Source organism: Haliaeetus albicilla, chromosome 12, assembly GCF_947461875.1.
Source record: "Haliaeetus albicilla chromosome 12, bHalAlb1.1, whole genome shotgun sequence".
NCBI lineage: Eukaryota > Metazoa > Chordata > Aves > Accipitriformes > Accipitridae > Haliaeetus > Haliaeetus albicilla.
This window is the reverse complement of record NC_091494.1, coordinates 8888490-8914676: the sequence shown is the minus strand read 5'-3', so window position 1 is coordinate 8914676 and position 26187 is coordinate 8888490. Positions and strand designations below refer to the sequence as shown.

The window sequence follows — 26187 nt, the reverse complement described above, 5'->3', positions numbered from 1 at the left end:
AAGGATGCCAGTTTGTGGTTGCTATGAAGGAGATGGAGAGATTAATTTGGACAACATGGGAGAGTAAAGGGGTAAAAAGTTAGAAAATTTAACCAATGTTTTCACACAGATGAATTGCCTATTTTAATGCCTGTATAAATACTGGATGCTTATTAGGCTGCCTTTTTTCTTATTTTCAATGAATGTTGGTTAAGTAACTGTTTAAAATATAAGACTTTTTGTTTTTCATTTATTTTAGATATGTGAATGGCCATGCAAAAAAGCATTATGAAGATGCACAGATTCCTATGACCAATCATAAGAAAACAGAAAAACAAGAGAAAGTTCAGCATACCGTGTGTATGGATTGCAGTAGTTACAGTACATACTGGTAAGGGTTTAAACGCTGTAATTTGTCAACTTTTTATGTACTAGAAGGTGGAAACTTTTAGAATCTTCTGAAGCATTATATTACACCTATTTTTGAGCACTTGATCTCTTGATTTCCAGACCTGGCTGTTTAAAAACAGTTGTGAAATAACCCTCTGCTTCTGCATGTGTATTGTAGGACTGGTTGTGGCTTAACTCCCACATTTCAAATGACTTAGCAGAAACTTTTTAAAATAAATGCTATTTATGTGATTTGGAGTTGCTTCTGTTTGCTTTGGGGTATGTTGAGAACCTAACCTTTTAATTGCAAAAACTGCTGTTTGCTTTTAGTTGCTCCTTCCATCAAATTGGTGAGCCTTTCACATACCATTTATTTGTCAGAATATCAGAAAGTAAAGTAATACACTATAGATCCTGCCCAAGAGATGTGAACTTGTGGTGTGTATGTGTGTGTTTTGTTTGGGGTTTTTTCCAATATTAATATTTTTTTCTTCACTCTGAAAGAAAGGCTGCTTTTTTTGGAGATTTGGTGCAACCTGTATGAGTTTAGGAAAATGGTGGATGCTGTTGGGAAGCAGAATCAACTCTCTAGCAAGATTACATAGCAGAATCACAGAAGTGATTCTTTTAACAGAAGAATGGCCTGGACTGACTTATTCTATCAGTTTCTTACAGTGAGATATGAGTACTGTTTAAGAAGGTTTCATAGTTATGCTGGTAATGTCAGGTTCCCTATCTTCCTTGTTCCTCAGAGAGCAAAGACTGGAAGTCTATTGAAAACAATGCTTTTGTGCGCTCAGCATCTTCTACCTCTTCACCCCTCCGCAAAACTGTTCATAGCTGCTTCCCCATTTCCTGTTAGCTTCATGGTTTCCCATGTATGTTGTTACTTGTGCTCTGTGGCAGTGCAGAATTTGAACGGTGCAGATCTCGGGGAAATCAGTGTTATGGTCTTGTAAAATTACTGAGTATATAGCTCCACTGATGGGTGTTCTATTCAAATAATTACGTATCTTTTGTGTACTTCATCAGGGAAAAATCTGTTTGCTGAAGTTTGGGTATCCAGTTTTATGAGGAATACTTCCGTAACAAATATTTTTTTCCCCTACAAGTAAAACCACAGTTAAGTGGTGTCACCTTAAGAAATTTTGTTTGTAGCAATTAAAAAATTATTCAAGCTGGTGCATGCAGCTGTACAGATGTTAAGCATAGAAGAAAGGTTTGAGTAGCTTTGATGTGCGGCGATTTTGCTTCCATTTACATTTTATTTAAATGACCAGCATTTTTATCTGCCCCTATGTGAAAAAGTTAGAAAACAAAATTTTTCCAAGTGACACGGGTTACCAGCATTGGAACAGCTGTGGGAAGCTAATTCCACTTTCCCAATTAATGCTGTTAACCACTGAGTTCTAAGTTGTGGCTTTTTGTTTTGTTTGAAGTACAATCTGTCTTCTAGTCACTCTGAAGGTAATAATGTGTGGAGGAATTTTAGCAGGGTATTTGAAGTCTTGATTATAGCTCCATTTACTATGACAAATAGTATGCTCAACTTGCTGAGGCTTGATGAGTTATATCAGCAAGTCAGAGCACTCTGCTGACCTTATTCCAAACCCAACATGAGCATTGCAAAATGATGACAGCCAAACTGAGGACTGTGGGATCTATTACTGAAGCAAATTGTGCTTATGAGGATCAGGTAGGCACACACTTAGGAAGCTCACTGGTGTTTCACAGCATATTTGTGGTAGGACAGATGAGAAGCAGTTTAGCATGTGATGTCTTTTCTGCTGTAATGGACATAGAAGGCTGAGTCATCTATGGATGAACTGGAACTAATTGTAGAGAGCTTTGCCTTGGGGAGTTCCTGTTGCGTATAATTCACTAGCAAATTGTAACTCTCCCATGCTAATGTGAAGCTGAACAAGTTTCAAAAGCAGTGTATCTTTGCTTTCATTTAAGATATTTCAGTTTGTTCCCACCTGGTAATCAGAAAAAGATACCTGGATTTGTTACTGCACCCATTTTTTTCAGTGGAAATGAGCTTAGATGTGTAAAGATGAAGCAGAAAGCATTCAGGCCAACTTCTGCCCCTTTATTTCAGATAGTACTGCAGGGGCTGCTATCAAATAGTGCTTGCCAGTTAAAGCAAATAGTTGGGTGAATTCAAGTCGTAACTATCTACTCTGGAGATTGAATTTTGAAATGTTATTTGTTGGCTTCTTCAGTGTAGACATGAATCCAGTAGACAGTGCTACATTTATGCAATGATGTTTCTTTTAAGTGAACTTTTATTTAAAGAATAATATTTTGTGCTAGCAATGTGGGCATCCTCAATAATTTGAAAGTCAAGAAAATACCGTTCTAAGACTTAACTGAATTTTACTTCTACTGTAAAAATAATGGAGGTATTTTGATGCAGTGCTGGCTTTTATATTTCTATTTGCCATTTTGTTTACTGCACAGAGTTGAGTAGAATACTCTTGTTCCATTTTTACCCTATGGATCCCAATTTACTGTGTTTCTTAGCTTGCATGATAGTAGCAGCTAACAGGGCTGCTACTATCATGTATGGGCTCTTTTCGAAGCAGAAGATGTTTAATCCTTTGCTTTTCCTTGGCCTTGTCATAACCTTTCATGCAATCATGAGAGCACAGTCCAGGGTTTGCCTTAGCTATTCTTGTCAGCCCAAAGGGAAGAAATACTATGTGACTGTTGAACCTACCTTGGTTTACTGAATTTTGTTTATAGTTCACATGCAGTCTTGCTGTAAACCAAAATGAGATCAAGCAGTCTTCTGTAACTGCATTTCAGCGTGGAAGATGTTTTCTTTTACATGATCACAAGCTTTCAACATAGCTTTGAAAGAAAAATGTTTCAGTTCTGGTGGGATGGTGGTTAATTTTTATTTTTTTTAATCTGAGGTGAGGTTTTTATTGTATTTATGAATTTGGTAATGTTTTTCAAAATACAGGTATGCTTGAGGTATCCTCAAGTATTAGGCAACTAGGGATTTGCTTTCCAAAGGATTTTGATCTTTCTTCTATGTCCTATTCACCTGCTGAGTCTTCACAGTGGAAAAGTTGAGAGGATGTTAATCTTTTATTTATTATGAGAGTACAATTCTCTTGATTCTTTGGTCACTTCTGAGACAGTAGATGCAATACTAAATCTTCAGACTGAATTATGTTTGAGACCCTAAGCACTGAGAAAAACAGACCCCTGAATTCCACTTGTTGGAGGTAATCAGCCTTTCAGTTAGTTCTAAAGTACTAAGCACAAAGAGTTTACAAGAAGTACAGATCTTTTTTTATCTTCAAGCTATCATATGATGCTTTCTCCTGCTGTGTTAGTGGTCATTTTTCTGCGCACAAGAAGTAGAATGATATGTATAAGAAGCCTGCTTTCAGAAATATGTTTCCTGAAAGAGGACTCTTGTAAATTTGTTTTCTCTGTGCTAGTGCAAAGACAGTTGGTTAGCACAGAAGAAGAAAGGCTGCCCTGTTTATGTATTTGCATAATATGTTTCCCGTGTTCATTTAATCCCATACACAACTTGCAGGTCAGATTTCTGACCCATTAGCCTCCTTAAAGGCACATGGTTGTGCAAATCTCCTCATCCAGTCCTGTGTGCCCCCCAGCCCCTGTGGGCTGATGTAAAAATAACTAAATGCCGAGGACTTTAAAAAATTCTTTTTTAGTCTTTCTTTTTGTGGTGGTGGTTCTATTTAAAAAACAGACCTACTGTGCTAGTGCATAAGCATCTGAAAATGAGATTGTTTAGGACCATTATTTTGCATTCTACAGTCAGTGGAAATTAAAGAGATTAAAAAGCCTTTTATCAAGACAGTAAAACTTGAGTTCTTAGTTTATTCATGTAAGGAGTTAGCACAACTAAGGAAACTTGGATTTTCTTAATTTTTCTTGTTCTGTAATTCTTCAGTTGGCTTTTAAACATAGCATGAAATTCTGTAACCTACTGAAACAGCCAGAACTAAGCATAAGTATTCCCCAGAGCAGTGCATACATTCACTGGCTTGCTGCCATGTTAGCAACAAAGGAGGCCCAAAAAGACCAGGCCTTAGAGGTGGCAGAGGTGCTAAAAATAGAAGGTGTATAGAGAGGAAGATATTATGCTAATCCATATGAGGGACCCTCCTTGAAGTATAGAATTTGTCCTGTACAATTGCTGTTAAAAGCATATTGTAGAACTGCTGTATTCAGAAAGGTATATTGTTACTTTGTGATAACCCCGATGATCACAAATTAAACATTTGTTTTGAATGTCAGCTTCACATATAGGAAGTAATCTCTCAGCAGTTTACCTTTAAGGTGTGTGGGTTCAGCAAACTTTAAGCTATTGAAGCATAAACTATGTCCTGTGCTGTTTACTTCGTTTATCCAAAATAGATTGGTTGTAGTGCTGTTATTTCTAGTAGTAGTGCTAAACCCTCAGTGTTCCAAGGGAGGTAGCTTAAAAAACCTGCCCATTAAAAAGAGAAATAAAAGCAGCTTGTCTTGTTTTTAAGTGAATCTTAAAATTACTTTTCCACTGTTGCAAGGACCCTGACATTTAATGATGTATTTGGTTTTATTCCTCCATCTTGGGGAGAGTGCTAACTTGCAGTTTTATGTAAAGATGTAACTGGTATGTAAGATCAGACTAAAAAAAAGGTTAGCATGATCTTTAGGGCACGGGAGCAAGTATTAAATCATCTTTCAGCAATAAGTTGGCTTAGAGGCTTTCAGTGACCTTGTGTCTGCTTTCATTCCCTGTTTATAAATGTTAGTTGCTACACAACTAGAGTAGCAATAAAATTGTGCTAGTATACCAGGGGGTGTGGACACATTTGGTATTGAGGAGGAGTCGGACTGTACTGCATCCACCTGCACCCTATTTACCTCTCAGCAAAGCTGGGCTGCGTAGTTTGCTCTGATAGTTGTCCTTGAGGTGTGGTGTCCTGTGAGAGTGGCAAATGTAGGAACACTTCATTAGCTAATTGTAGGTGGCTGATAAAGCTGAATAGGACTACTTAAAACATGGCTGAAAAATAAGCACGTTTACAGACTTCTTCCCCCTCCCAGACTAACGAGGTCTGTGGCAATCTTTTGGGGAAAAAAAAAAATAATCTGGCAATAGCTAACTTAACAATTTCTACATCTTGTGTAAGTATCCACAACTGCTGTGTTCAGTGTTTGGAAATCTTGAGTGTTGTATTAATTTCTCTTCTTGGAGGCAAAAATCAACAGAGATCCTGGACAGACTGGTCTTACAGACTCCTTTTGGTGGCAAGGGCCTTTACTTTCTCAACTCTGTAGTCTCCTCAAGAATTCAGTGTTTGAATTAACACTAGCAATACTGTTGCCTTTGAACTACATCACAGACTTAGCAACAAAGAATGTTGTAAATTGCAGTTGTGCCTGAAGTTGATAGCTTCATTAATTTATGAAGCACAGATCTGCTCCAGCAAAGGAGTAACCTGAGATGATGAGGATGTATTTCGTTTTTGAGTCAGTCCTGTGGCAAAGGGAAAGGAGAGAAATAGCTACGGTTCTGATATTAAACATATCCAAAGTAAGTTAGCTTTCTTCACAGGAAGCGTTCAGTTGCCTGACAGAATTTGAAGCTGCAATTTGATGCTTCATAGTAAGCACGGGGTTGGCTGACAAACACTGCTCAGAGCTGAGTTACCTTTGTGGGATGTGGGTGAAGGGAAGTTGTGACAAGTCTCTGCTCCCTTTTTGTCGCAGTGCTCTCAAAAGAGCTGGTACAAGTGGTGTTAAGTCTTTTCGTACCTTCCTGTTTCTCATGCCAGAATATGGGTTATCTAGTTCTTGAGCTAGCTCTTGGCTAAGCCTTCAAGAGTACTGTGAAACGTCATCTGCAGCTCCTGTGCATAGCAGTAAAACTTCCACTCTACTGACTGCCTCCTTTGAGAGAGACTCAAGCAGGCTGCACGGAATTCTTGGTTTACTGATGTGCAGGTGTGGATTCTGCAGGGCTGGGCTTCCTTACTGACTGCAGCATTTGTGTTTCTTGGTTTTAAGGGATTTTTGTCCTTCCTTCCCCTCTCTTTTCTACTACCCCACCCCTATATACAGGTGTCATCTTTCCTTCACAAATGGAAGACAGAGCATGGATAAGAGGGTCCACATCACTCTGGGACCTGTATTTGCTCTTGTGAGGGCAAGAAATGCAGGGGATTTAAAATACAGCAAAGCAGCAGAAGTTAATTCCATCTTGTTCTCCTTATGACAGTTTTCTTTGCTACTCTCTCATTTCTTTAAATCGACATGTGCCATGTGGATTTGGATGTACTTGGGAAAATAGTGAAATAAGGTGTGGGGTTTTTTTTCAGCATTCCCTAAAGGACCCTCCTCCTCCCTCTTCAGAAATGGTCTGTAACCTTTGTCTTTGTGCACTATATGAGGTGTTAGAAGCCCAGAGTTTGAATATTAAATTGTAACTAACATATTTGCTTCTTGGGAAATGTGAGATCTTTGTCGGACATTATAGGATTGTAGACTTTTGTAACCCTTGCTTCTGCTGAGAGGACATTTTGATTTGCCTTCACTTTACATTTGCTGTGAGGCAGTGGGGGGATCAGCTCCTCTCTCTTTTTCAGCTCAGTTACTTTTGCACGCTTAACCCTGGAAAAGCTTAAAATACTAGCTTAAGTTTTGTAAGAGCTTCTGTATATATAAAAACTATATGAGAGATTGAGTGATATTTGTGGTTAAAGCACGAGGTGCGAGTTGCCACAGACTTCTGGTGTGACTTTGGATAAATCTGATGAGTCTTCTATGGATTGTCTACTGATGCTGCTTTTGGTTACACTGTGTGTTTGAGCTTTTGTTGAACTGGAATTCTGCATTGGGACAAGCAGTACGTCATGCTTCCGATTCCTAATAAAGAACTGAGCTAGAAGAAAAAACATGTAATAAGATAGTGCCTGTACCTTCTCTTGCTATAGGCTAGTTTTCAGAGAACAAAGCTCAGTATGTAGGTGTGCTCCCCTGTTCCCCTCATAATCTTCCACTGAATCACTTCAGTGCTTGCCACATGTAGGCTTGCATGATTGTTTTGGAGTACTTCATTGAAATCCTTTGCACATTCTGATAAATGTTTTTCTTGCAGTTACCGCTGTGATGATTTTGTAGTCAATGATACCAAGCTGGGCCTGGTACAGAAGGTCAGAGAGCACCTACAGAACTTGGAAAAGTAAGTAGTTTGTTTATATCCAGACTACTTTGGGTGGACTTGTAATATGGCATAATTTAAGTGGCATTTCTATGTATATATGGATTTAATATATATTTTGGTGCTTCTATGTGTGTGATACTGTGTATGTTTAAATATTGTTTTCATCACTGAGAAGCAGAGGTGCAGAACAAATGGATTTGATCTCATACATTTTGTTTCTTATACAGTGAATCTTATTAGAAGTAGCATATGATGATACAGGAATTTAGATACCTATTAACTTTCTTGGTACCTAGCCAATAATTATGGTCTTTTTCCATATACGTGGGAGAGAATTTCAAGAACAAAATCATAGTTTTGTCAAAACTAGAGTAGGTTTCTGGAGCAGAGACACTGAAGTGAAAATGCAGGTGGAAGTAGTCTTCATACTAATTGCATAGTTTGGTTTCCAAACAAAAAGATTAAGAAGGCTTATGAACTTGGAATCGTACAGAAGAGACATGTTTTTCCTCTGCCTTTATCTGGTGCTATTCCACTGAAAAGTTGATATTACAATCTTTTTCACTTACTCTGTAGGTAATATTAACATTTTCGTTATTTTCTCTTCTCTTTTTGATGGGCTTCTCAGGTATGTAATGAGAAGTAAAGATGTTTAAGCATAATGAGAAGTGCACATTAGTATTTTGGAAAGGTCCAGGAGATCTAACTTTTTAAGAGGTAAATGATACCGTGGAGGCTCCTGTTGTGTGTAATGACAGCTTTTGAATGTTTGGAGGGCTTTTTAATTAAAAAAAAAAAAAAAAAAAAAAAAAAAAGACTCCCCACCCCCCGCAAATCTGGAAGAAGTTATGGTTTTGCCATTAGATTAGAGAGAAATCATAAACTGGTAGAATTGAGGGGCCAGTAATCTCCAGTGATGTGGAGAAGAATAACTAATTGTTCTTCTAACTTTGTATTAGTATTACACAAATGTTATAACCTTATGATTTTTACTTAAGAGAAGTCAGCTATAATACATAAGTGCTAGCACTCGAGATATTTTTGATTTTTGTTAACTTTACTTTGTCCTGATTTTTTGAAATTGTCTTTCTAAAGGCTTAGATGATTCTTCTGACAGAAGTATTTTATGGAAAATTCTGCACTAAGTATTCCTTTGATTAAGGAAAAAGATCAATATTTTATATGAAAAGTAGCCTGCTAATAAGGCCACTCTTCAGGGTGCATACTGTAGCATGCATAACTTAATGTCATTAACTTGGACATTAGTGTTGAAAATAGGATATGCGTCTGTACTCTGAGGGAGGTGGTGTCTATTTCAAGACTATGAAAAGCATATGTTGCAGTCAGGAAGCTCTTTGCTGTCTTAATGACAACTGATGGCAGGTGTAATCTGTCCATTTCACACAGTATTTTGTTTTTTAGTAAGTAACCTCTTTTAATTACTTTCCAACAGTTCAGCCTTTCCATCAGACAGACATAGGAAAAGAAAACTATTGGAAAACTCATCTCTGAACAGCAAGTTACTAAAAGTAAATGTAAGTACAACAGATCCGGTACAGTGAGTTTAAGGGTTTTTTCTAAACCTGTGGAGGCTTATAGTTGGCCTAGACTTGAAATATGTACAGTTACCCAAATTCTGCTTGGTGCACTTTGTCTTTCTCATCTTCTGACCACCCACCTAGAAGTGCCCCATCTCACAAAGGAACGTTTGATATTCTGCTGTATTTCTGTTGACCTAGACTTTGAGCTTCCCTGTGCTTAAGAAGGGTTTCATGTCAAGATGGAACTTCAGGACAGTTTGAGCTTGCTAGGATCAGTATTGGAAGGAGCTAGTCCATATTGAGATTAACACATGGCTAGACATAAGACTTTTCTGAGCAGACAAGGAGGTTTTTGTCTTTTTGTTTGTTTGTTTTTACAGTACAGAAGGCAAAGAAGCAGGTGCACTGCCTTTTTCTAGGGGCATAAGAGAGTAATTGTTAGGAAAAAGTAAAAAAACTTAACAAATTTTTAGAAGACCTTAGTAAAACTTGCTTTGAAAATGAACTGTGGACTATTATTAAAGTTTTTCTCACTCTCGTCTCTCATCTTCCTGCTATTTTAACTTCACATCTGCAGAACAGCACCCAGGAGAGGATGATCCAGCCCTTGCTAGATGGCTGAAAGGGCTGCATAGTTTCTTCTAGACAAAGAATGCCCCAAACCAAATGTCTCTGTTTTCCACAGTTTGGGTTGAGGGAGTTTCTAATCTTCATAATTTCTCCCAGATTTTAGGAACAGAGAGGGAAGATACAGACCCAGTTGTATGCAACTGCTTCATTTTCACCCTTGGCCAGAAGGAGTGGTAGAGCAGAGCTATTCCTCCTTGGCCCTTGTGGCTGCAGGACAGCAATGTAGTCAAAGGGAGCTAAAGTAATAGCTGTCTTCAGCTATGACAAACCTGATTATGAAGAGAAAAGTTCTAGGGAGGAGTATGAATGGAAATAAGAGGGTGGGGTGGAAGCAAAGCAGCCAGTTACTGCTTTGCAAAGTCTCTAGGGGTTTAGTTACTTTAAAAATGTGCTGCGTACAGGCAGTTTAGGGTCCTCTGAATGTGCTGTGTATGCTTTCTGTAGTGTCCCGATCTTGGGGTGATTGAGGAAGCCTCAGAGAAATAGTGGGGTTTTTTTGCTATGGCAACACACAGCATCATTGTCTGGAAAACTCAAAGCCAGTAAAAACCAGAAGGAAAATTCTAGGCAACATTTAGATATGGAGAAGACAGAATTAGAAAGCATGAACTTAATGCTGCTTTTATTCTTCATAGTCTGTGCTGTTTTCTCAGTTTTATTAATACTTAAATATTGCCTGTAGCAACAGATGATGTTTTTATTGTTGGCACACTGGTTCCATATCTAGAAAAGAGAGGGCACTGCTGTTTGCATTAATACCATGCTGTCTCCCCCTGGGCAAGAGTGAGAAAAGAATATGCTAAGGGCACTGTGGTGTTTGTACTTAAAAGTTTTCTTCCTTTATTGGAAAACAGGTGTCTCTGTAAATAATTCTTACTGAATTGGTAAGTTGCTTATGTAAATAATGCTACTTTTTTTTTTTTTTTTTTAACAACATATACACAAATATCCTGCTGTCATTAGTTCTTCACCAGAGATGTTGTTTGTCGTAGATTTGGGGAGGAAAATAAGTTTTATTGGAACACTTTGAATACATATTTAGTAACCTGGATTTGCATGCAGTCTTTGGGGTCAAGGAATACATTCATTTTGAGATACTACTACTAAAAGACAGTCTAGCTTTTAAATTCCGTTAAAACAATGAATAATGCCCCAAAATTTGTTGAACTTCCAATGTGATATTTTGTAGACAACGGAATGTGTCCAAGTGTTGTGGATTCTAGAAATCATAAATGCAACACTGTCAACATTTCTCTTCCCTCTCCTCCCAGCCCACCTGGAAGATTATTTGGTGAAAAGCAAGCTTATCTGTGGGTAACATTGCTCTAACCTGTTGAAACTCCTAGACTGTAAATGGTGTATATTTTTGTTTCTCTTCATTCAACACATTGCTTTTTCTTTGCACAGTCTAACTTGACTGCTTCTTTCCCAAATAAATGCTATTGTCTGTCTTTCAAAAATCCTCCTGGCCACCACATAACCCCACTAAGACAGCAGGCTAGGGCTGGTGACTTAGCAACAACCTGCAGGCTGCCACGCTGTGCATATTAGACATGGGACTAGATGGATAAGGATTGGTATTTTCATTTTTCAAAGGCACTTTAGGGAAATTGCTGTCCAGTTCTCACTGAACATTATCAGAGTGTGATTATTTGACATATATACCCACAAATACTTTTCAATAAAAGCCTGTGATTAACTCTGTGTTGTCCTATTCTAGATTTATTTGTACAAGAAAAGGTTTCGTAGAGTTTTCTGTTGACAGGAACGAGTAAGAAACAGGTTTCATGTCAAGATGGAGCTTCAAGGCAGTTTGAGCTGGTGAAGTGGTTGCTTTGGCTTTGAAACTGCACTTTTCAAACAGTGTAGTTTATTATTGTTTAAATCTATGCTGATACACCAGTAACAGCTCTGTGGGGAGAAAGTGGGAGAGCAATGATAAGTCTTTCTTTAACTTAATCATTCTCATTTCCAGGGAAGCACCACTGCCCTTTGTGCCACAGGCCTTCGGAACCTGGGGAATACGTGTTTCATGAATGCAATCCTTCAGTCGCTCAGGTACCTCTGAAGCTTTCCCCACGCCTCTGTGAGAGTGGTTGTGTGCTGTAGCATCAGGCAAGTGAATTTGGCAAGTTACCACTGTACATAAGAGTACCTGGATTTGCGGGAACAGGTGTGTGCAGGTACCATAAAGTTGCCTTGTATTGTGAGGGACTTCCTGTGATGCAGTGTTCCAGAGGAAGCCTGCTGTATCCTCAGCAGAAAAGGAGACTGCCCTTTCATTGCCGAGGCTGTTGAAACATGTTGATGCTTATGGCCACCGTGAAAGCAGAGACAGTGCTTTGAGGGATGGGGTCTCATGGAAGCGGGTAGGAGAACAGTTTCTGCAGTGCTGAGATGTTAGGCTTCATTTCATTGCTGCCAAGACTACTGCTGCTCTGGAATTGCCCTTTTGCATTTCTGAATTTGCCTACTTCTCTCGGAGACTACTGAGTCGGGCTATAGCAGGACTAACCGGTCTCCATTTTCTTTTCCATCATTCAGGGCTCACTGGCAGGAGTTGAGGCACATGCTTCGTATGGTCCATTACTGGGACTGTGGTAGCAGAGGTTAGAATTGATAGGTGGTGGTAGACATGGAGTTAATCTCCTCAGCAGATGCAGTCTGGTTTGTTAGGGAATGCCTTCTGATACTTCAGTCTGTCATGGTATCTCTTAGTGCAAGCAGAGCCAAAATGTAATTATTTCAGGTAGTTGGGATGATGATGATATTCACTGATCTGCTCAGTCATTTACAGAAGATAAGTATTTGCTACAGTATTTCTTGTACCTTCCAACTGTTCGTGATTGCCATCCTCTATCACTGCATGAAGTTGTGTTTATGCATTTCAAAAACCAGGCTCCAGAATACATAATACTCTATTCTCTGCCCTTTAAGGATTTCATTCATTTTTCCTTTTTCTGTAGTAACATTCAACAGTTTTGCTGTTACTTCAAAGAGTTGCCTGCTGTGGAGCTGAGGAATGGGAAGACGGCAGGCAGGCGAACTTACCATACCAGGAGCCAGGGGGATAACAATGTGTAAGCTGCATGTTCCTTGTTAGCACTGAACTTTACAGAAAACAGCAAACGCTTAGGTAGTAGAGCCACTATAGGCTTTCAGTGTTGCAGAATCATAGAAAAATGATTCACAGGGAAACAGAGCCATAGAAAAATAGTTGGCTGCACAAAAAAAGAAACTTGTGTCACTTGTAGTTTGCTTACATAGATCTGGTGCTGCAGGGAGAAGCAGTCAGATACATCAGAAAGCACTGGAGTGTAACTGCATTTAAAGTAAGGTTAAGAAGTGCTAGTTATATGTACTCCAGACATTACGTTACTTAATTCCAGCTAAAATACGGTCATGGGAATGTGTCTGCAAGTGAACATACCAAAAAAAAAAAAAAAAAAAAAAAAGGCAGAGTAAGCAATTTACAATCTGTAGCTTGTTTGAGCAAGTGTTAAAGGGACAATGTTAGCAAAGTCTATGGTAAAATGGTGAAGCACGGATGGATTTCCAGGTGATTCCTCAACATTTGAAATGTAATTTTCCTAACCTGTGTCCCTCTGACGTTATGGGTAAGTTTTTGGACATAAAATCTTTGAAGTACTGGAAAGGATATTTACCCAATCATGACAATCTTAACCAAAGTAATGTCTGATATTTCTACCATTGAGCTAGTAAACTTCTAAGGGTTGTGACACAAGCCCATATTAATCACTAGCTTTTACTTTCTTTCCAGTTCATTGGTAGAAGAATTCAGAAAGACGCTCTGTGCTTTATGGCAAGGAAGCCAAACTGCATTTAGTCCAGAGTCTTTATTTTACGTTGTTTGGAAAATCATGCCAAATTTTAGGTAAGTTTTGTAAAATAAGAACAATATTCTTGATTGCAGCCTTGTATTGCTGGTGTCCTACCCTAAAATTTGCCGAATCCACGGGATGCATGCTATGCAGCTTTCCCATATGCCCACAAATATGCTTTGAAAAGGATCTTCACTTTGATGGACAGTTTTGTGTTCATTGGTAGTGCTTTTTTTTTTTTTTCCTTCCCCCCCGCCCCCTCCCGCCCTTCTACCACATGCTACGTGTAGCAGTGTCAGAGAGGACAAATATCTCAAATACTAAAATAGTAGTAGTTGCACCTTTAAGCCAGTGCTCCAAAGGGCAGAAGAATCAAGATAATGACTGGTAGGCAAGTGCCAAGTGCTTGGTGTTGACAGAACCCAAGCTTGGCTGCAATAAGAAAGTGATGTAGTCTGATTAAAAAAGGTACAGCACCTGCAGGCCTAAATGCAAACATACTGGCTGAAACTTCCTTGATTCTCTCAAAATACTGTAGTCACCAGCTGCACATGAAATAAGGGCTATAAGAAAAAAATCTTGTGCATAATAGGCGTTTTGTGCCCATACTGACAAAAAAGACGATAAAAAGAAAGGGAAAAAGAAGGTTACCCAAGTAAATCAAAGTATCATTCCTCTCCAAGGTCTCCCTGTCCTGGCCCCTGAACCTCTTTCAAAGGAGCACTGAAACCTGTTAGGATATATTGTGATGAAGGTAAGTTGCTCCATGTTCTCAGGTAGTAAAGATGTTCTGTTATCTGTTACATCTCCAGCAGTGCTGAAAAGATGCTGTGAACACATCTGCTCAATGAGTAACCCAAATCTATTTCTTCTATTCTTCACACTGCCTAATATGTTCCACTTGGCTTATGAGAATCAAGGAAGTTTAATACCAGTAGTTGCAAGCAGCGACCAAAACATTATAGGCAAATGAACATCATCCATAATGTCCTTGACCAGTTTTTCCTATTACAGTCTTCACTATAATTCTTGTTAGACTAAGTGAGAAATGAGTTCATTAAAGTTCCTCAAGCAGATTTTCAGCACTGTGGGTTCTGTTACAGCTTTTAAAAGTGCTGTTTGTTGGGGTTCTTCCCCTTTTTATTTCCAGTTAGCTGGGAGCATGTCCATGATTAATTGGTAAGAGAACTCATTAAATCACATGGAGAATAGAGTCAGCTGCTCAGTAGATCCCTGCTCCCACATGATCCAGGGAGAAAATCTGAATTTGTTGAGTGCTTAATTGTACCTTGTAAAAGCTAATGATGCTACAATTCTAGTTCTACCTTGTGTGCTTCTTGTGAGATTGGGAGAAGGTGGATGGACATACATGTGAAAGACAGCCAGAGCCAGTAGCACGTGAACAGCAAACACTTTGGCTCGTGCTTATGAAGCCCAAAGTGATGGGACAGGGGGAGGAAACGCAGTTTAATTGTTTTAGCCCAGAGAGATTTCAGTTGTTAAAGGCATGTCGTGCCTGCCTCCAAGGATTGCAAGTGCTAAGGTTACAGAAAAAATTGCTGCTGATGCACTCCATGGCCCTCTGTCTTCTGTTGCGTACAGGCAGTAGAGAATGGAATTTATAGTTACTATAAGCACAAGTGGATTGCCTCTGGGCTCTAACGCTGCTGTGGAAGTCCTGCTCCTTGACTGTTGGATAAAATCAGCATGCAGTAGAATGACAGCAGCAGAGATAGCTGTAGCCTCACACTGAGTTGCAAGATGTGTATTTTGCTGATTTATTGCTGTATAAATTTATTGCTCTATTTTCCTAGTAACTGTTCCTGTTTATATCCTACCTTGTTGTCAGAGGTGGGCTCAAATCGAATTGCTTCGGGTCGATGGAGATCAGTTTTATTACACAAGCTGACTATCAGAGAAACTATGCTTTTTGCTGAAGGGCTTTAAGATCATAGTTTATTTTAAACAGTGCATCGTCCATATCATCATGTTCTTCTAAAGATCTGTAACAAATCCAAAGAATCTTTCCTCTATAATTAACATATTTGTATGCAAGTATAAGCACGTGAGCACAACCAACAATGTGGAATGATTCCAAAGGTTATTTAATCGAATTTGTTGCAGAGCAAGTGTGCCATATACCTCAGAGATCTTTTATGAGGAATTTAATGTTGAAAAGGTGTTTGAAGCAAAGACTTTCTATAAATTTCATCTCCAGCTGTTTATTATGATTGCTTATATGTTTATTAAATTGAAGATACCTGTATTCAGTAAACTAAGCAAATCCTGTGTTATCTCAGCAACTTCAAATTTATCCTATAGCGTGCACAGTTAACGTGCAGCTTTGAAGTTGAGTTCTGTTTTACTACTTTGTTCCATAATAATGTATAATTATTTTGCAACTTTGGTAGAATAAGTCCTATTTTTGGCTGTACGGCACTCTGGCCTGTTGAAGCACAGCAGTGTTTCTGTGTGCCAGTTTTTCTGTTGTAAAAGGTAGGTAGTTTTGCCCATGTTTTTCAGGGTGCTGTAAGATCTACATACAGACTCAGTGATTTCTTTTAAAGCTGCTAGTGTGGAAGAAAACATTACTGTAATTCTACAAGATGAAAAGGCTTTATTTAATTTTTATTTTGTTACCTCCTAGCAATACTTTTGTAGGACATACCTATGTTCTTCACTGAGCACATCGGCCTTACATTGCATACTTCTGTTGCACCGAGTCTGTTCTCATTTCTCTTCAACTCTGGGTACTGTGCCATGAGTCTTAAGGACATTTTCCCTCCCCTGAGCAGTAGCATAAAAAAACCCCATCTCTGTTGCTCTTTCCCAGACATTCCTATGTGACAGTCACTGCCACTACTTATGTGGATAGCAAGCAGGAAAAGGGGCAGGGGAGGCATGATAAAGCAGCTTAAAAGAACGGAGAAGAGGAAGAGGGGAAAGCCAACTCTACTATATAGGGGTTTTTGTAACTAGGCCTACAAAGACTTGCATAATTATGTCAGCGTTGCACAAAGCTTTTGCTGTTTCACTATGTATGCTTTCCTACTTCATCTCAGTATTCATCTTATGGCAAATGAATAGTTGTTTGTTAAATTTGATGTGTGATTTAGCTTAAATAACTTTAAAGGCATATTTTACCCTGATGGCTTCTCTGTTCCCTTCAATTAAGTTTGTTAGTGGTGAAATAATAATGGTGACTCTCTGAGCAGCATTGCTGCTGACAGCATGACACATCTGAGACTGGAGCCGTATCCTACCAAATCCAAATGCTCAAGAGATGCTCTGGATACCCCACCATTACCTCCCTCTCCCAACAAATGGTGTGTGGGTTATGTAGGGGAGGTGTGCAATTCTAAGCATGGCTATAGATCTCATCCTAGAAGAGGAAAGAAGTCTCTCTTTCGTCCTAATTATTATTTCAAACTTCATGCTGTTGCTGAAAGATGCATGTGGAAAACAAACCCAAAGATTAAATTTCTGGCTTTGGTGGGGAGGGGAACAAACAGGCAAGCTAACACCTGGAACTACTAAAGTGAGCAGGGTCAGTAGCTGAATGAAAACCACTCAGAAATACTAACTCTGAATCCCACATGAACAATGCATTTTGTGGTCTTTCTTTTGAATCTTGTCAGGTTGTCAATATATTGACCATAATTTCAGTAGTTTCAAAGTAGGGATGAATAGTGGGCTGCCTGAACGTGATTAATAACAATTCTGCAGAACTAATCAAATAACAAAGAAAAAGGAGAAATGCTTTGTGTAAGTGAGGGGAAATCACTGCTACCATTGTGTACTTTAATGTGTGTGAGACCTAGGATGTTACTAGCACAGACTGAGTTTGGGTGAGGCCAATTAACATGGCAGCAATGTTAACTGAGTATGCGAGCAAATGTATATTCTTAAATGTTTCTCCATCCTCGAAAAGAGATGTGCAAAGGACCAAAATTGCTTAGTTTGTCTAGACATAGCTGTACCTTTCCAAAGGCTACTTGGAAAACTTTTTTTTGGTACAGAATATGTATGTCTCTGTAAAACCTGCTCAGTATTACTAAATAAGCAAAGGTTCCTTCCTGTGACCCTGGTGCTCTCTGTGTGTTGGCACTAAAGCAACCCGTATATATGGTGATTTTGTTGCTGTTTCCTTTTCTCTTAAGGGGATACCAGCAACAGGATGCCCACGAGTTCATGCGTTACCTTTTGGACCATCTACACCTGGAACTCCAGGGTGGCTTCAATGGTGTTTCACGTTCAGTAATTTTGCAAGAAAATTCTAGCCTATCATCTGCAAGCAACAAATGTTGCATGTAAGAAGTGTTTTTTAATTTCTTCAAAACGTTAATGCCTTTGTGTTGGGTCTGTGTGTGGTGGATCTGAAATTTCAAATTCATGGTTCCTTGTTTAAGTGTTCTTTAGTGCCTCTGTAATGTTATGAATTACAAAGCTACAGGTCATAAAGGAATAGCATCCTGTAGGATGTGTTGCTTCTGTTCAAAAGGAAGTGTCTTAGATCAACATTTTTCATAGGTGTGGGTGAGCATACAGGCTAAAAGTTGTAAACACATTTTTAATTCATTACTCTTTCAGAAATAAAAACCAAGAACTCTGTATATTCTGTTCTGTATGCATATAGAATTCTTTCTTCTGTTCAATCTCATTGTCTTTGGGTGATAGATGGCCTGAATGGTACAGGAGCAAAAAAGATGGCCAAGTATTTGTGGGTTTAAATTGTCAGCAGACCTGGATTAATGACTGAGCAATGCAGTTAACAGTTTGAAGTCAATTTTCCTGCAGATGATCTTGCTATATTTGCATATCACTCAACACAGCTAAAGCTGTTGCTTTTTTTTCCTGGTAATTTTGATTTTTCGTGTTACTGTGTGTCTTGAAATAGAAGTACTCCATGTGTTTCCCTTATCTTTCTGTACTTCTGAAAATACTGTTTCTGAATTCTGTCCCAGGTGTGTTTTCTCTCAGACTGAAACTGTCACAAGAGAGAAAACATTTTAATTTGCTTCAGGAAGGAATGTTAAGTCAGTTCAGCCTGCACATTTGGTCCCTAAGTCCTTGGATTCCCTATGTAAGAGTTGAGTGAGTTTTCCCTTCCTATACTGATTAGGACATAGTAAGCAGGTCTGAGAGATCTGGATTTTATAGATGTTTCATTAGGGAAAGCCTGGAGTTCGGACTGTGCTCTTTACCACATTTATATTGTTTTGCTGGTGCTTAAAAATGCCACAAAAGAATCTTAAAAGTGTTCTTAAAATTGAAGTGTATTTGAAAACTAAACCAATTTTGTTTTGTCAACATTCTGAATGTCAAAACTCAAGGAGAATTTAAACTTTGTTCACATATCTACTGTAAATTTGTCTTGAGAATGGCTGTTCAAATGCATGGTGAGGTGGAGTAAGCTGCCTTCTGTCAAGGGCAAATTAAAGGGTCACATACACTTAAATGCCTACAGTAAAGTAATAAATATGCTGCAAACGCTCTCTTCTTGAGTGCCAGTTTATTGGGGTAGCCATTTCCTTCTGCTCAACAAGAAGCATTCAAATTAACTGTAAAGATGTATAGGTGGAGTGCAGATAAGGAACACAGGTTTCTGCAGGCTTGTAGTGTCAGATCTGCAAGCACAAACTAGCAAGTTTAGAAGTTGTGTAATAATATAAGTAAGTTAGAATTTTTTTTTTAATTGGACTGTGAGAAGTAAGTCCATTACATAATCTGCTCAAGAGATTAAGTAAGAGAGTACTGAAAGCATAGAGAACAATGATGATGATGCATATTGTTTCTCACATCTTAGTGCAACTTAAGCTGTCTTTGGAAGTGAAGTGCAGAAATATGCTTTAAGAAGTCAAAATTACTTGTAACAAAGGGTGTAGAATTAAAACAAAAATATGCTCAACCCACCTAAGAAGGAAGAATTTTTGTTTCAGAAACAACCTCAATTACAGGGTTAAAATACTGTACCCCTGTGGGCATCGGCTCTCCACTATAGAAATGCAACCAACCAGAATACTTTCAACACTGAAATTTTCAGCATCTGCTTAGAGCATGCGTGGCTCACAATTTCTTTAGATACAAGATAAAGCAAAAGTATTTCAGCAGCTAAATACTTGCACTGTACAATTCTGGGGTCAATGAAATGCCTGGTGTTTGAACTCGGTCACTGTTTGTTACACATCGACAAAACCGCTCTGCCTAGTAGCAGTGAGTTGTAAGCAGTAAACATATAAGAGATACTGAAAATTAAGCTCAGACATTCTGACTGACTTTTTATCTCTGATGTGGTTTGTCTAGAAATGGAGCGTCTACTGTTGTCACAGCAATATTTGGAGGCATTCTTCAAAATGAAGTCAACTGCCTAATATGTGGGACTGAATCTAGAAAGTTTGACCCATTCCTAGGTAAGGTGCCTCTTGCTTTCAAAATACCAGGTGACTTCTTAAGGCAGAAAAATAAATCTGAAACTTGATATATTTTGATGTCACATGACTGAACCAGAGTTTTAGCCTGAAAAGATTGGGCATTGTTTTATTCAGCCCTAATTTTTTTTAATCTTTGTTTTCCTAGACCTTTCACTAGATATTCCAAGTCAGTTCAGAAATAAACGTACTAAAAATCAGGAAAGTGGACCAATGTGCACACTACGAGGTAAGAGTGCTTGGATAATGAAATCCTTACCAGGACTAAGAGTATATATACTCTTCAGAGTATCTACTTCAGAGGAGCCAGGCTTTCACCTAGGGTGTGACTTGGTGTGCATGCTGTCTAATTTTATGAGATTCTGTGGTAGAAGGTGCCAAAATAATTTTTCCATGCAGGTTTTACCCCAGTCACTGTGTATTGACATACTACTTGATAAACTGGGGCTGCAAAGTGCTTCAGGAGGTCAGCTAAATATCAAGGAGGATTCCAGCAGAGGTTTTTCTTTGTGGTCAGAGTATTTCTAATGTATGCCAGTCTTTCCAACCAACACTCATCTGCGTTGTTGCCTGTTGGCATTTGCTTAAGGCTCTGTGCTTAGAAGCATGCACCCCTTGTGCATAGCAAGGATGGCTCTTGGGTGTTCTGCTTTTTGAACAACATAAACACAACCCTGCAAAGTTGGGCAGTAGTGCCGTTACTGACCTTGTGTTAAAGAATGTTAATTTTTACAGATTTGTGAATATACTTGCTGCAGATTGTGAAATATTAATCAAAACCCCATTATTTTCTGTGTTCACTTTGTACCCAAGACCAAATCACCTTTAAAAGCAGAATATTCTTTGTTAGAAAGTAATTTCATTTCTTTTGAAAATAGTTGTGCTGAATGTCAGGACAGAATCTTGTTTGAAAGATGGCGATTTCGTGAATGCCTTTTTTTCTTTTGAACTGCTTATAGCTGTGTTTTCAGGAACAGGGAATGCTGGATGTTAAAAAATGTTATTGTATTAAAACACATTATTACACAGCTTTTTGCTGCACAAATGTATATAACAACTAGAATGACTGCAGCAGATATGCACACCTTTTCTATATTGCTGTATTTGTTGTATTTCATGTTACAAAAATCACTTGATGTCATCTTGAATCAGGTTTCTTTGTGTGGGTGTTTTGTTTTTTTGTATCTTGTTCTTTTTTTAGATTGTCTTCGCAGTTTTACAGACCTGGAAGAACTTGATGAGACAGAGCTGTATATGTGTCACAAATGCAAAAAGAAACAGAAGTCCACCAAAAAATTCTGGATTCAGAAACTACCAAAGGTTTGTATAAGCATGAAAAGTAACAGTGTGACAATATGTCAAAGGAAATAATGATTCAACCATTTACAGCAGACCAACACCTAAGCCCCCTCCCATAGGCAACTGCAGATGTCTAGCACTAAGTTCAACCTCTTCCTCTAATGAATGTATTTTTAATTTTTTTTAATTTTGTAGGTGCTATGCTTACACTTGAAACGATTTCACTGGACAGCATATCTGAGAAACAAGGTTGATACCTATGTTGAGTTTCCCTTACGAGGCCTAGACATGAAATGCTACTTGTTAGAGGTATGAAGACTCACCTGTACTTTCTGTAGAAATGTGTTAACTGACCTATGCCTTTACTACAAATTATATAGTAGGTGCTATTGAGATTGAAGAGTTTTCTGTCTTTTTAACCACAGCCTGAAAACAGTGGCCCAGAAAGCTGCCTGTATGACCTTGCGGCTGTTGTTGTGCATCATGGTTCAGGGTGAGTACATGGACTAAGCCTGCTTCTTGGCAGAGACCTCCTCCCCACTGAAGTACATGCAGAGTTAATTAAGGTTTTTCTGTCCCTAGTGAATTGTCTGTGTTTTTACTGTTGCAAATAAGCAGTAATTTATAAACTTACATGGAACTAAGCTAATCTGAATTAACTTCAGATAGATCTATACAGTTACTCCTATGAATGCCCACTGGCAGTCTTTGGGGACAATGACTAGACGTGTGAGACAGAATGAAAATAGTCTAGTTCCTCTAGGAATGGAAAGCCCTAAACCAAAAGAGTGAATCAAGGAGCCTTCCAGAAGTTAGTGCATCATTTTGAAATCCTTAGTATGAAGCAGAAATGTTTTTTCCTCACTTTGAAAGGTGCGTGTATGTTTGGAACAACTGTAGACTTAAGATTAGCCAGTGAAAGTAATTACTTGTATTTACCTTCTCTCCTACAGGAGTGAACGCTAATAGGCATGCAACAAGGCTGGCTAGCCTTCATGTATTGAAGTAAATTTGCTGGGTGTGGTTTTTGTGGTTTTTTTCCTTTTCCCAGCCCTGGTCAGATCTGTTGAGAGTAACAGTAGTAGGGACAAGACAACTGTTTATTCTGAAAGAAACATGTTCTTGTTGTTTAGGCAATCACTCTATGGGTATGAGCTGTGAAAGGTGTTTTCTTAAAGAAACTAAACCCCATTAATCAAAACCTTGCTGGTACCTGAATTTAATTCAAAGATACATAACCAAAAATTCTGTCCAGAAAGCCCCTCCTTTTGCTTTCTCTAGAGGAATGGTCTGGACTCTTTCTTAGGAACATCTGACTACTCAAGGCACCCCTTGTAGCACCACAGCACATCTGACTGGTGCGTCAAAGTCAACTATGGACAGCTGGTCATGATTAGAATGGAATTAGATGGTTTGAAACATTGAGTGCATGTTATAATGTGTAACCAAGTGAAAGCAGGCCTTATCTTGGGGTGGCAGGGTAATGAAAACTGATGGGTTTGTAGTTCTGGTATGTTCTCAGATTCAAGAAATATGGCTCCAAGTCATGGATCTGTTTAAGATGAATCTGAAAAAATTTCTTTGTATCCTGGGATTAGTTTTGCTGTGAGTGCTTTTGATTGTATTTAGACTACATGACTCTAGACCTAAATGGAGAAGATTTCTGAAAATAGAGCATAGCAGAAATTATTATAGCTAATGCTTCAATAATAACAGATAATAGACTTGATTTGTATGTAGGCAAACATGAAATACAGTGTTACAAGAAGTCTTGCTTGCACACAAACTGGGATGCTAGTAAGTTTGTATCAAAAAACCTTTCAACTCACCCCAGGAAGTGATTCTTTTCCTTAACATAAAACTTTAATTTGGAGAACTCTGAGCCCCACAGATTAAGAAGGGAAGCATCTTACCAACTGTTGTGGAGGGCTGTCAGTTTCTTTCTTCCTCTGGTTCCTGGAAGTCTCTTAGCCCTAATAGAAAATGCATCAGAGAATGAGGTGGTCTGTCTCCTTCTGATTGTCCTTTCTTTCCCACCTCCCCCCTGCTGACAGCGTTGGCTCTGGACATTACACCGCATATGCAGCTCATGAAGGCCGTTGGTTCCATTTCAATGACAGTACTGTAACTTTGACCGACGAGGAGACTGTGGTAAAGGCCAAGGCCTACATCCTCTTCTACGTGGAACGGCAAGCCAAATCTGGATCAGATAAACTTTAATACCTCCTTTTAATTCTTACTTATCAAGTCCACCGGACAAAACATTTCCATTTTTCCATAAATACTTGATCCAAGACTATTAATTTCATTGTGCACTTTTCAATTTCCTCTTGTGGGTTTTAGTTTTGTTGTGTCAATGGTAGCATTTGACTTACTGAACTTGGACACAGACTAACTTTTTTTTTTTTAGTTATACCAGAAAACCTCAGCAGATTTTGATTTGCTGCTTTAGTTGTGATAACTCAATTTTTATATATATAGTTTCATGAAATACTTAGTTATTTGACTTTTTTATATTAATGTTTTCAGTTCTCACTTTCTAAAGGCACATTTACATCAGAGAAGCTTTCTGTCCTCCTTACAAGCAAGATAAATGTGCTTCTGATTATGAAGAGCAATACAACTTCATACTGTTCTCACAGCTGTTATGTAGATAGGATTTAATCTCTTTAAATCAAGGAATTGTTTGCACGTACTATTTTCCCTCGTGCAAGAAACTAAACAGCGACCTCTGAACAATCATTCTTTGTCTGCAGAAGAGAGGAGATGTGGCATCATTAAATAGACCCGGTAATTGCTGCTATATTGGTGTGTATTCAGGCTGCTGACTTTCAGGACTCATTGTAAATAAACACTTGGTTCAATTGTATCAATACTGCAGTTTAATTCAAGTATTCCTCAAATATACTCTGCCTTCCAACCCTTCAAATTTAAAAAAATTATTTTAAAATATATACATGTCTAAATTGTATTGAGATTTATGTTTTTTTTAATTGAACCAGAATTGCTTTAGACATCTCCTGGTTTAGACTGTCATCCTGAAATTTGATTGTGAACACTTACTTGCTTGGAGACTTCCTGGCAATGGGACCCCAACCCTCCTTCCTGGTGGGAATTGGGAGTACAGTCCCAAAGTTTGGGGTTTGTGAGAACAGTCTTAGGTCTAAATATATAGCTCCTGTCCACTAAATGCCTGCAGTTCACTTAAAACTGAAAGGAAGCGGATGGTGTTCCAGATCCTTTGCTTATGACAATTGTTTTATCAGTTTAAATGCAAACTAAAGGGAAGATGCTCGGTTTCACAGCACAGCCTGCCTGATGGGAGATGATGAGCCAAGACTGCTTGTTGACTGGAGCAGACTCGGGTAGCTGTAATATTTATGCATTGGCCCAATGCGGGATCTTTATTTACAGTCTCTTGATGAACAGTGGTGGCATGATACAATTTCTAAAACTTGGCTATGTAATGGAGAAAGACTTATGTTTAAAAAAAAGTAATCGCATTTTAGCTGTACTGCTGTTCTGGAGAGTGGAAGTCAGCTAATATGATTTTAAAAAGGTGGACAGGAAAGCCAGGAGCACCCAAAAAATCTGAAATTTGACAAATGCTGCATTTCATTTCTCTTCCCCTAGCCCATCCTGTCTAGCTAGCCCCTGTGTGCCTAGCAAGGAACTGGACACTCCTAAAATCTTAAAAGCATGGTAGGGAGAGTAGAATTTACTTAATGTAGAGGAGTCACACAATCAAACAGCACCTTGTAGTTGTGATAACAGTATAAGTCATCTGAAAACATATAAGAACTCAAGTAAAATGTGATTACCCTTTTTTAGTTAATGCTTCTGAAAGACATCATATAGCACATAGTAAAAATTTCCCTACAGATTGTACCATAGCTCAACCTGGTGCACATGGAGTATCTCTACTTTCCTTGCTGTGGGTTACCTGCTAGCTGTACACTGACAAGTATGAAAAAAATCACAGTCAGATGTTTCCTAAAATGTCCTCTTTCATAGCTTTTTCACAGCATATTAAACCAGGCAAGAGAGAAATTGGCTTAATATAAAACTGCTAATGGTATATGAATATGTAAACTGTACACTAGTTAAAACCTATTGTGATTATTATTTGATACATTAAGTGACATATATATAAGGATGTTTTCTTTTACTCAAGCTGAACAATAAATAGAACTATTCATTGCTTTAAATTGTAGATAGTTTGTCACCTACCATTTCTCTGTTTCTTGCAGCTAGAGCCTTTCTTCTAATCAGAATAGGTGGCCGTCATCATTTATACAAGGCAGAAAAAGGTATTTGACTGACTTCATTGGTGTGCGGGGCAAGTGAAGTATCTTACCACATGATTATCCTGAAGGGCAGGCAGCCTTACTGCTCACAGTTAGTTGGGGAGTTAAGTAGATTCCATCTATAGCTGCGTTTTGTCTGCATGCTACTTGGATTGGATTGCTTTAGAATTTTAGTTTTGAGAATACAAAGCTTAAAATACACAACTAGCTATGGGCCAGAAGCAGTTTAACTTACAGTAGTCAGGTGTATGCAGTGTTCTCGCAAACCAGTGATGTAAATGTGCCTTTCTCTACTTGTAGAAACTTAAATTTGTAATCTTCAGCAACATTCATTCACTTACTTACTTTAAACAGCTTCTACTTCTCCAGTAAATTTCTTGTGTCAGAGTTATGTTCTCACTTCAGTATTTCCTTTCAGTAACATTTGCTCTGTAACATTAAGGTCTTGGGCAATGGTATCTATCCAGCATAGTCCATTTGAGACACGGCCATGGGAACACAATGCAATCATGTCAGGCTTGTTCTTGCAGCATGTGGTGGTAACGGCTCAGCCATATGTTTTGCTGGAAC

The 26187-nt window shown here is 38.5% G+C and overlaps 1 protein-coding gene and 1 long non-coding RNA gene across 6 annotated transcripts in view; one reads left to right on the top strand and one right to left on the bottom strand.

The window, feature by feature from the left end:
* The window catches only part of USP3 (ubiquitin specific peptidase 3), a 43923-nt gene extending 19744 nt beyond the window's left edge, over positions 1 to 24179 (top strand). For all 5 annotated transcript variants that reach the window (XM_069797958.1, XM_009930764.2, XM_069797959.1 and 2 more), the window contains 13 exons: positions 239 to 370; positions 7505 to 7588; positions 9024 to 9105; positions 11717 to 11799; positions 12708 to 12821; positions 13523 to 13636; positions 17744 to 17893; positions 19887 to 19993; positions 20160 to 20240; positions 21213 to 21331; positions 21506 to 21619; positions 21736 to 21803; positions 23365 to 24179. In XM_069797958.1, coding sequence (XP_069654059.1) covers positions 239 to 370; positions 7505 to 7588; positions 9024 to 9105; positions 11717 to 11799; positions 12708 to 12821; positions 13523 to 13636; positions 17744 to 17893; positions 19887 to 19993; positions 20160 to 20240; positions 21213 to 21331; positions 21506 to 21619; positions 21736 to 21803; positions 23365 to 23530 — 1414 coding nt within the window. In that variant the 3' untranslated portion in view covers positions 23531 to 24179. The remainder of the gene's footprint in view (positions 1 to 238; positions 371 to 7504; positions 7589 to 9023; positions 9106 to 11716; positions 11800 to 12707; positions 12822 to 13522; positions 13637 to 17743; positions 17894 to 19886; positions 19994 to 20159; positions 20241 to 21212; positions 21332 to 21505; positions 21620 to 21735; positions 21804 to 23364) is intronic.
* LOC138688008 (uncharacterized) lies at positions 13842 to 23370 on the bottom strand. Its single transcript, XR_011327037.1, has 2 exons — positions 23224 to 23370; positions 13842 to 14015 (listed from the first exon to the last, which is right to left on the bottom strand). It is a non-coding gene; the product is annotated as an uncharacterized lncRNA (long non-coding RNA).
* Positions 24180 to 26187: the final 2008 nt, after the last annotated feature.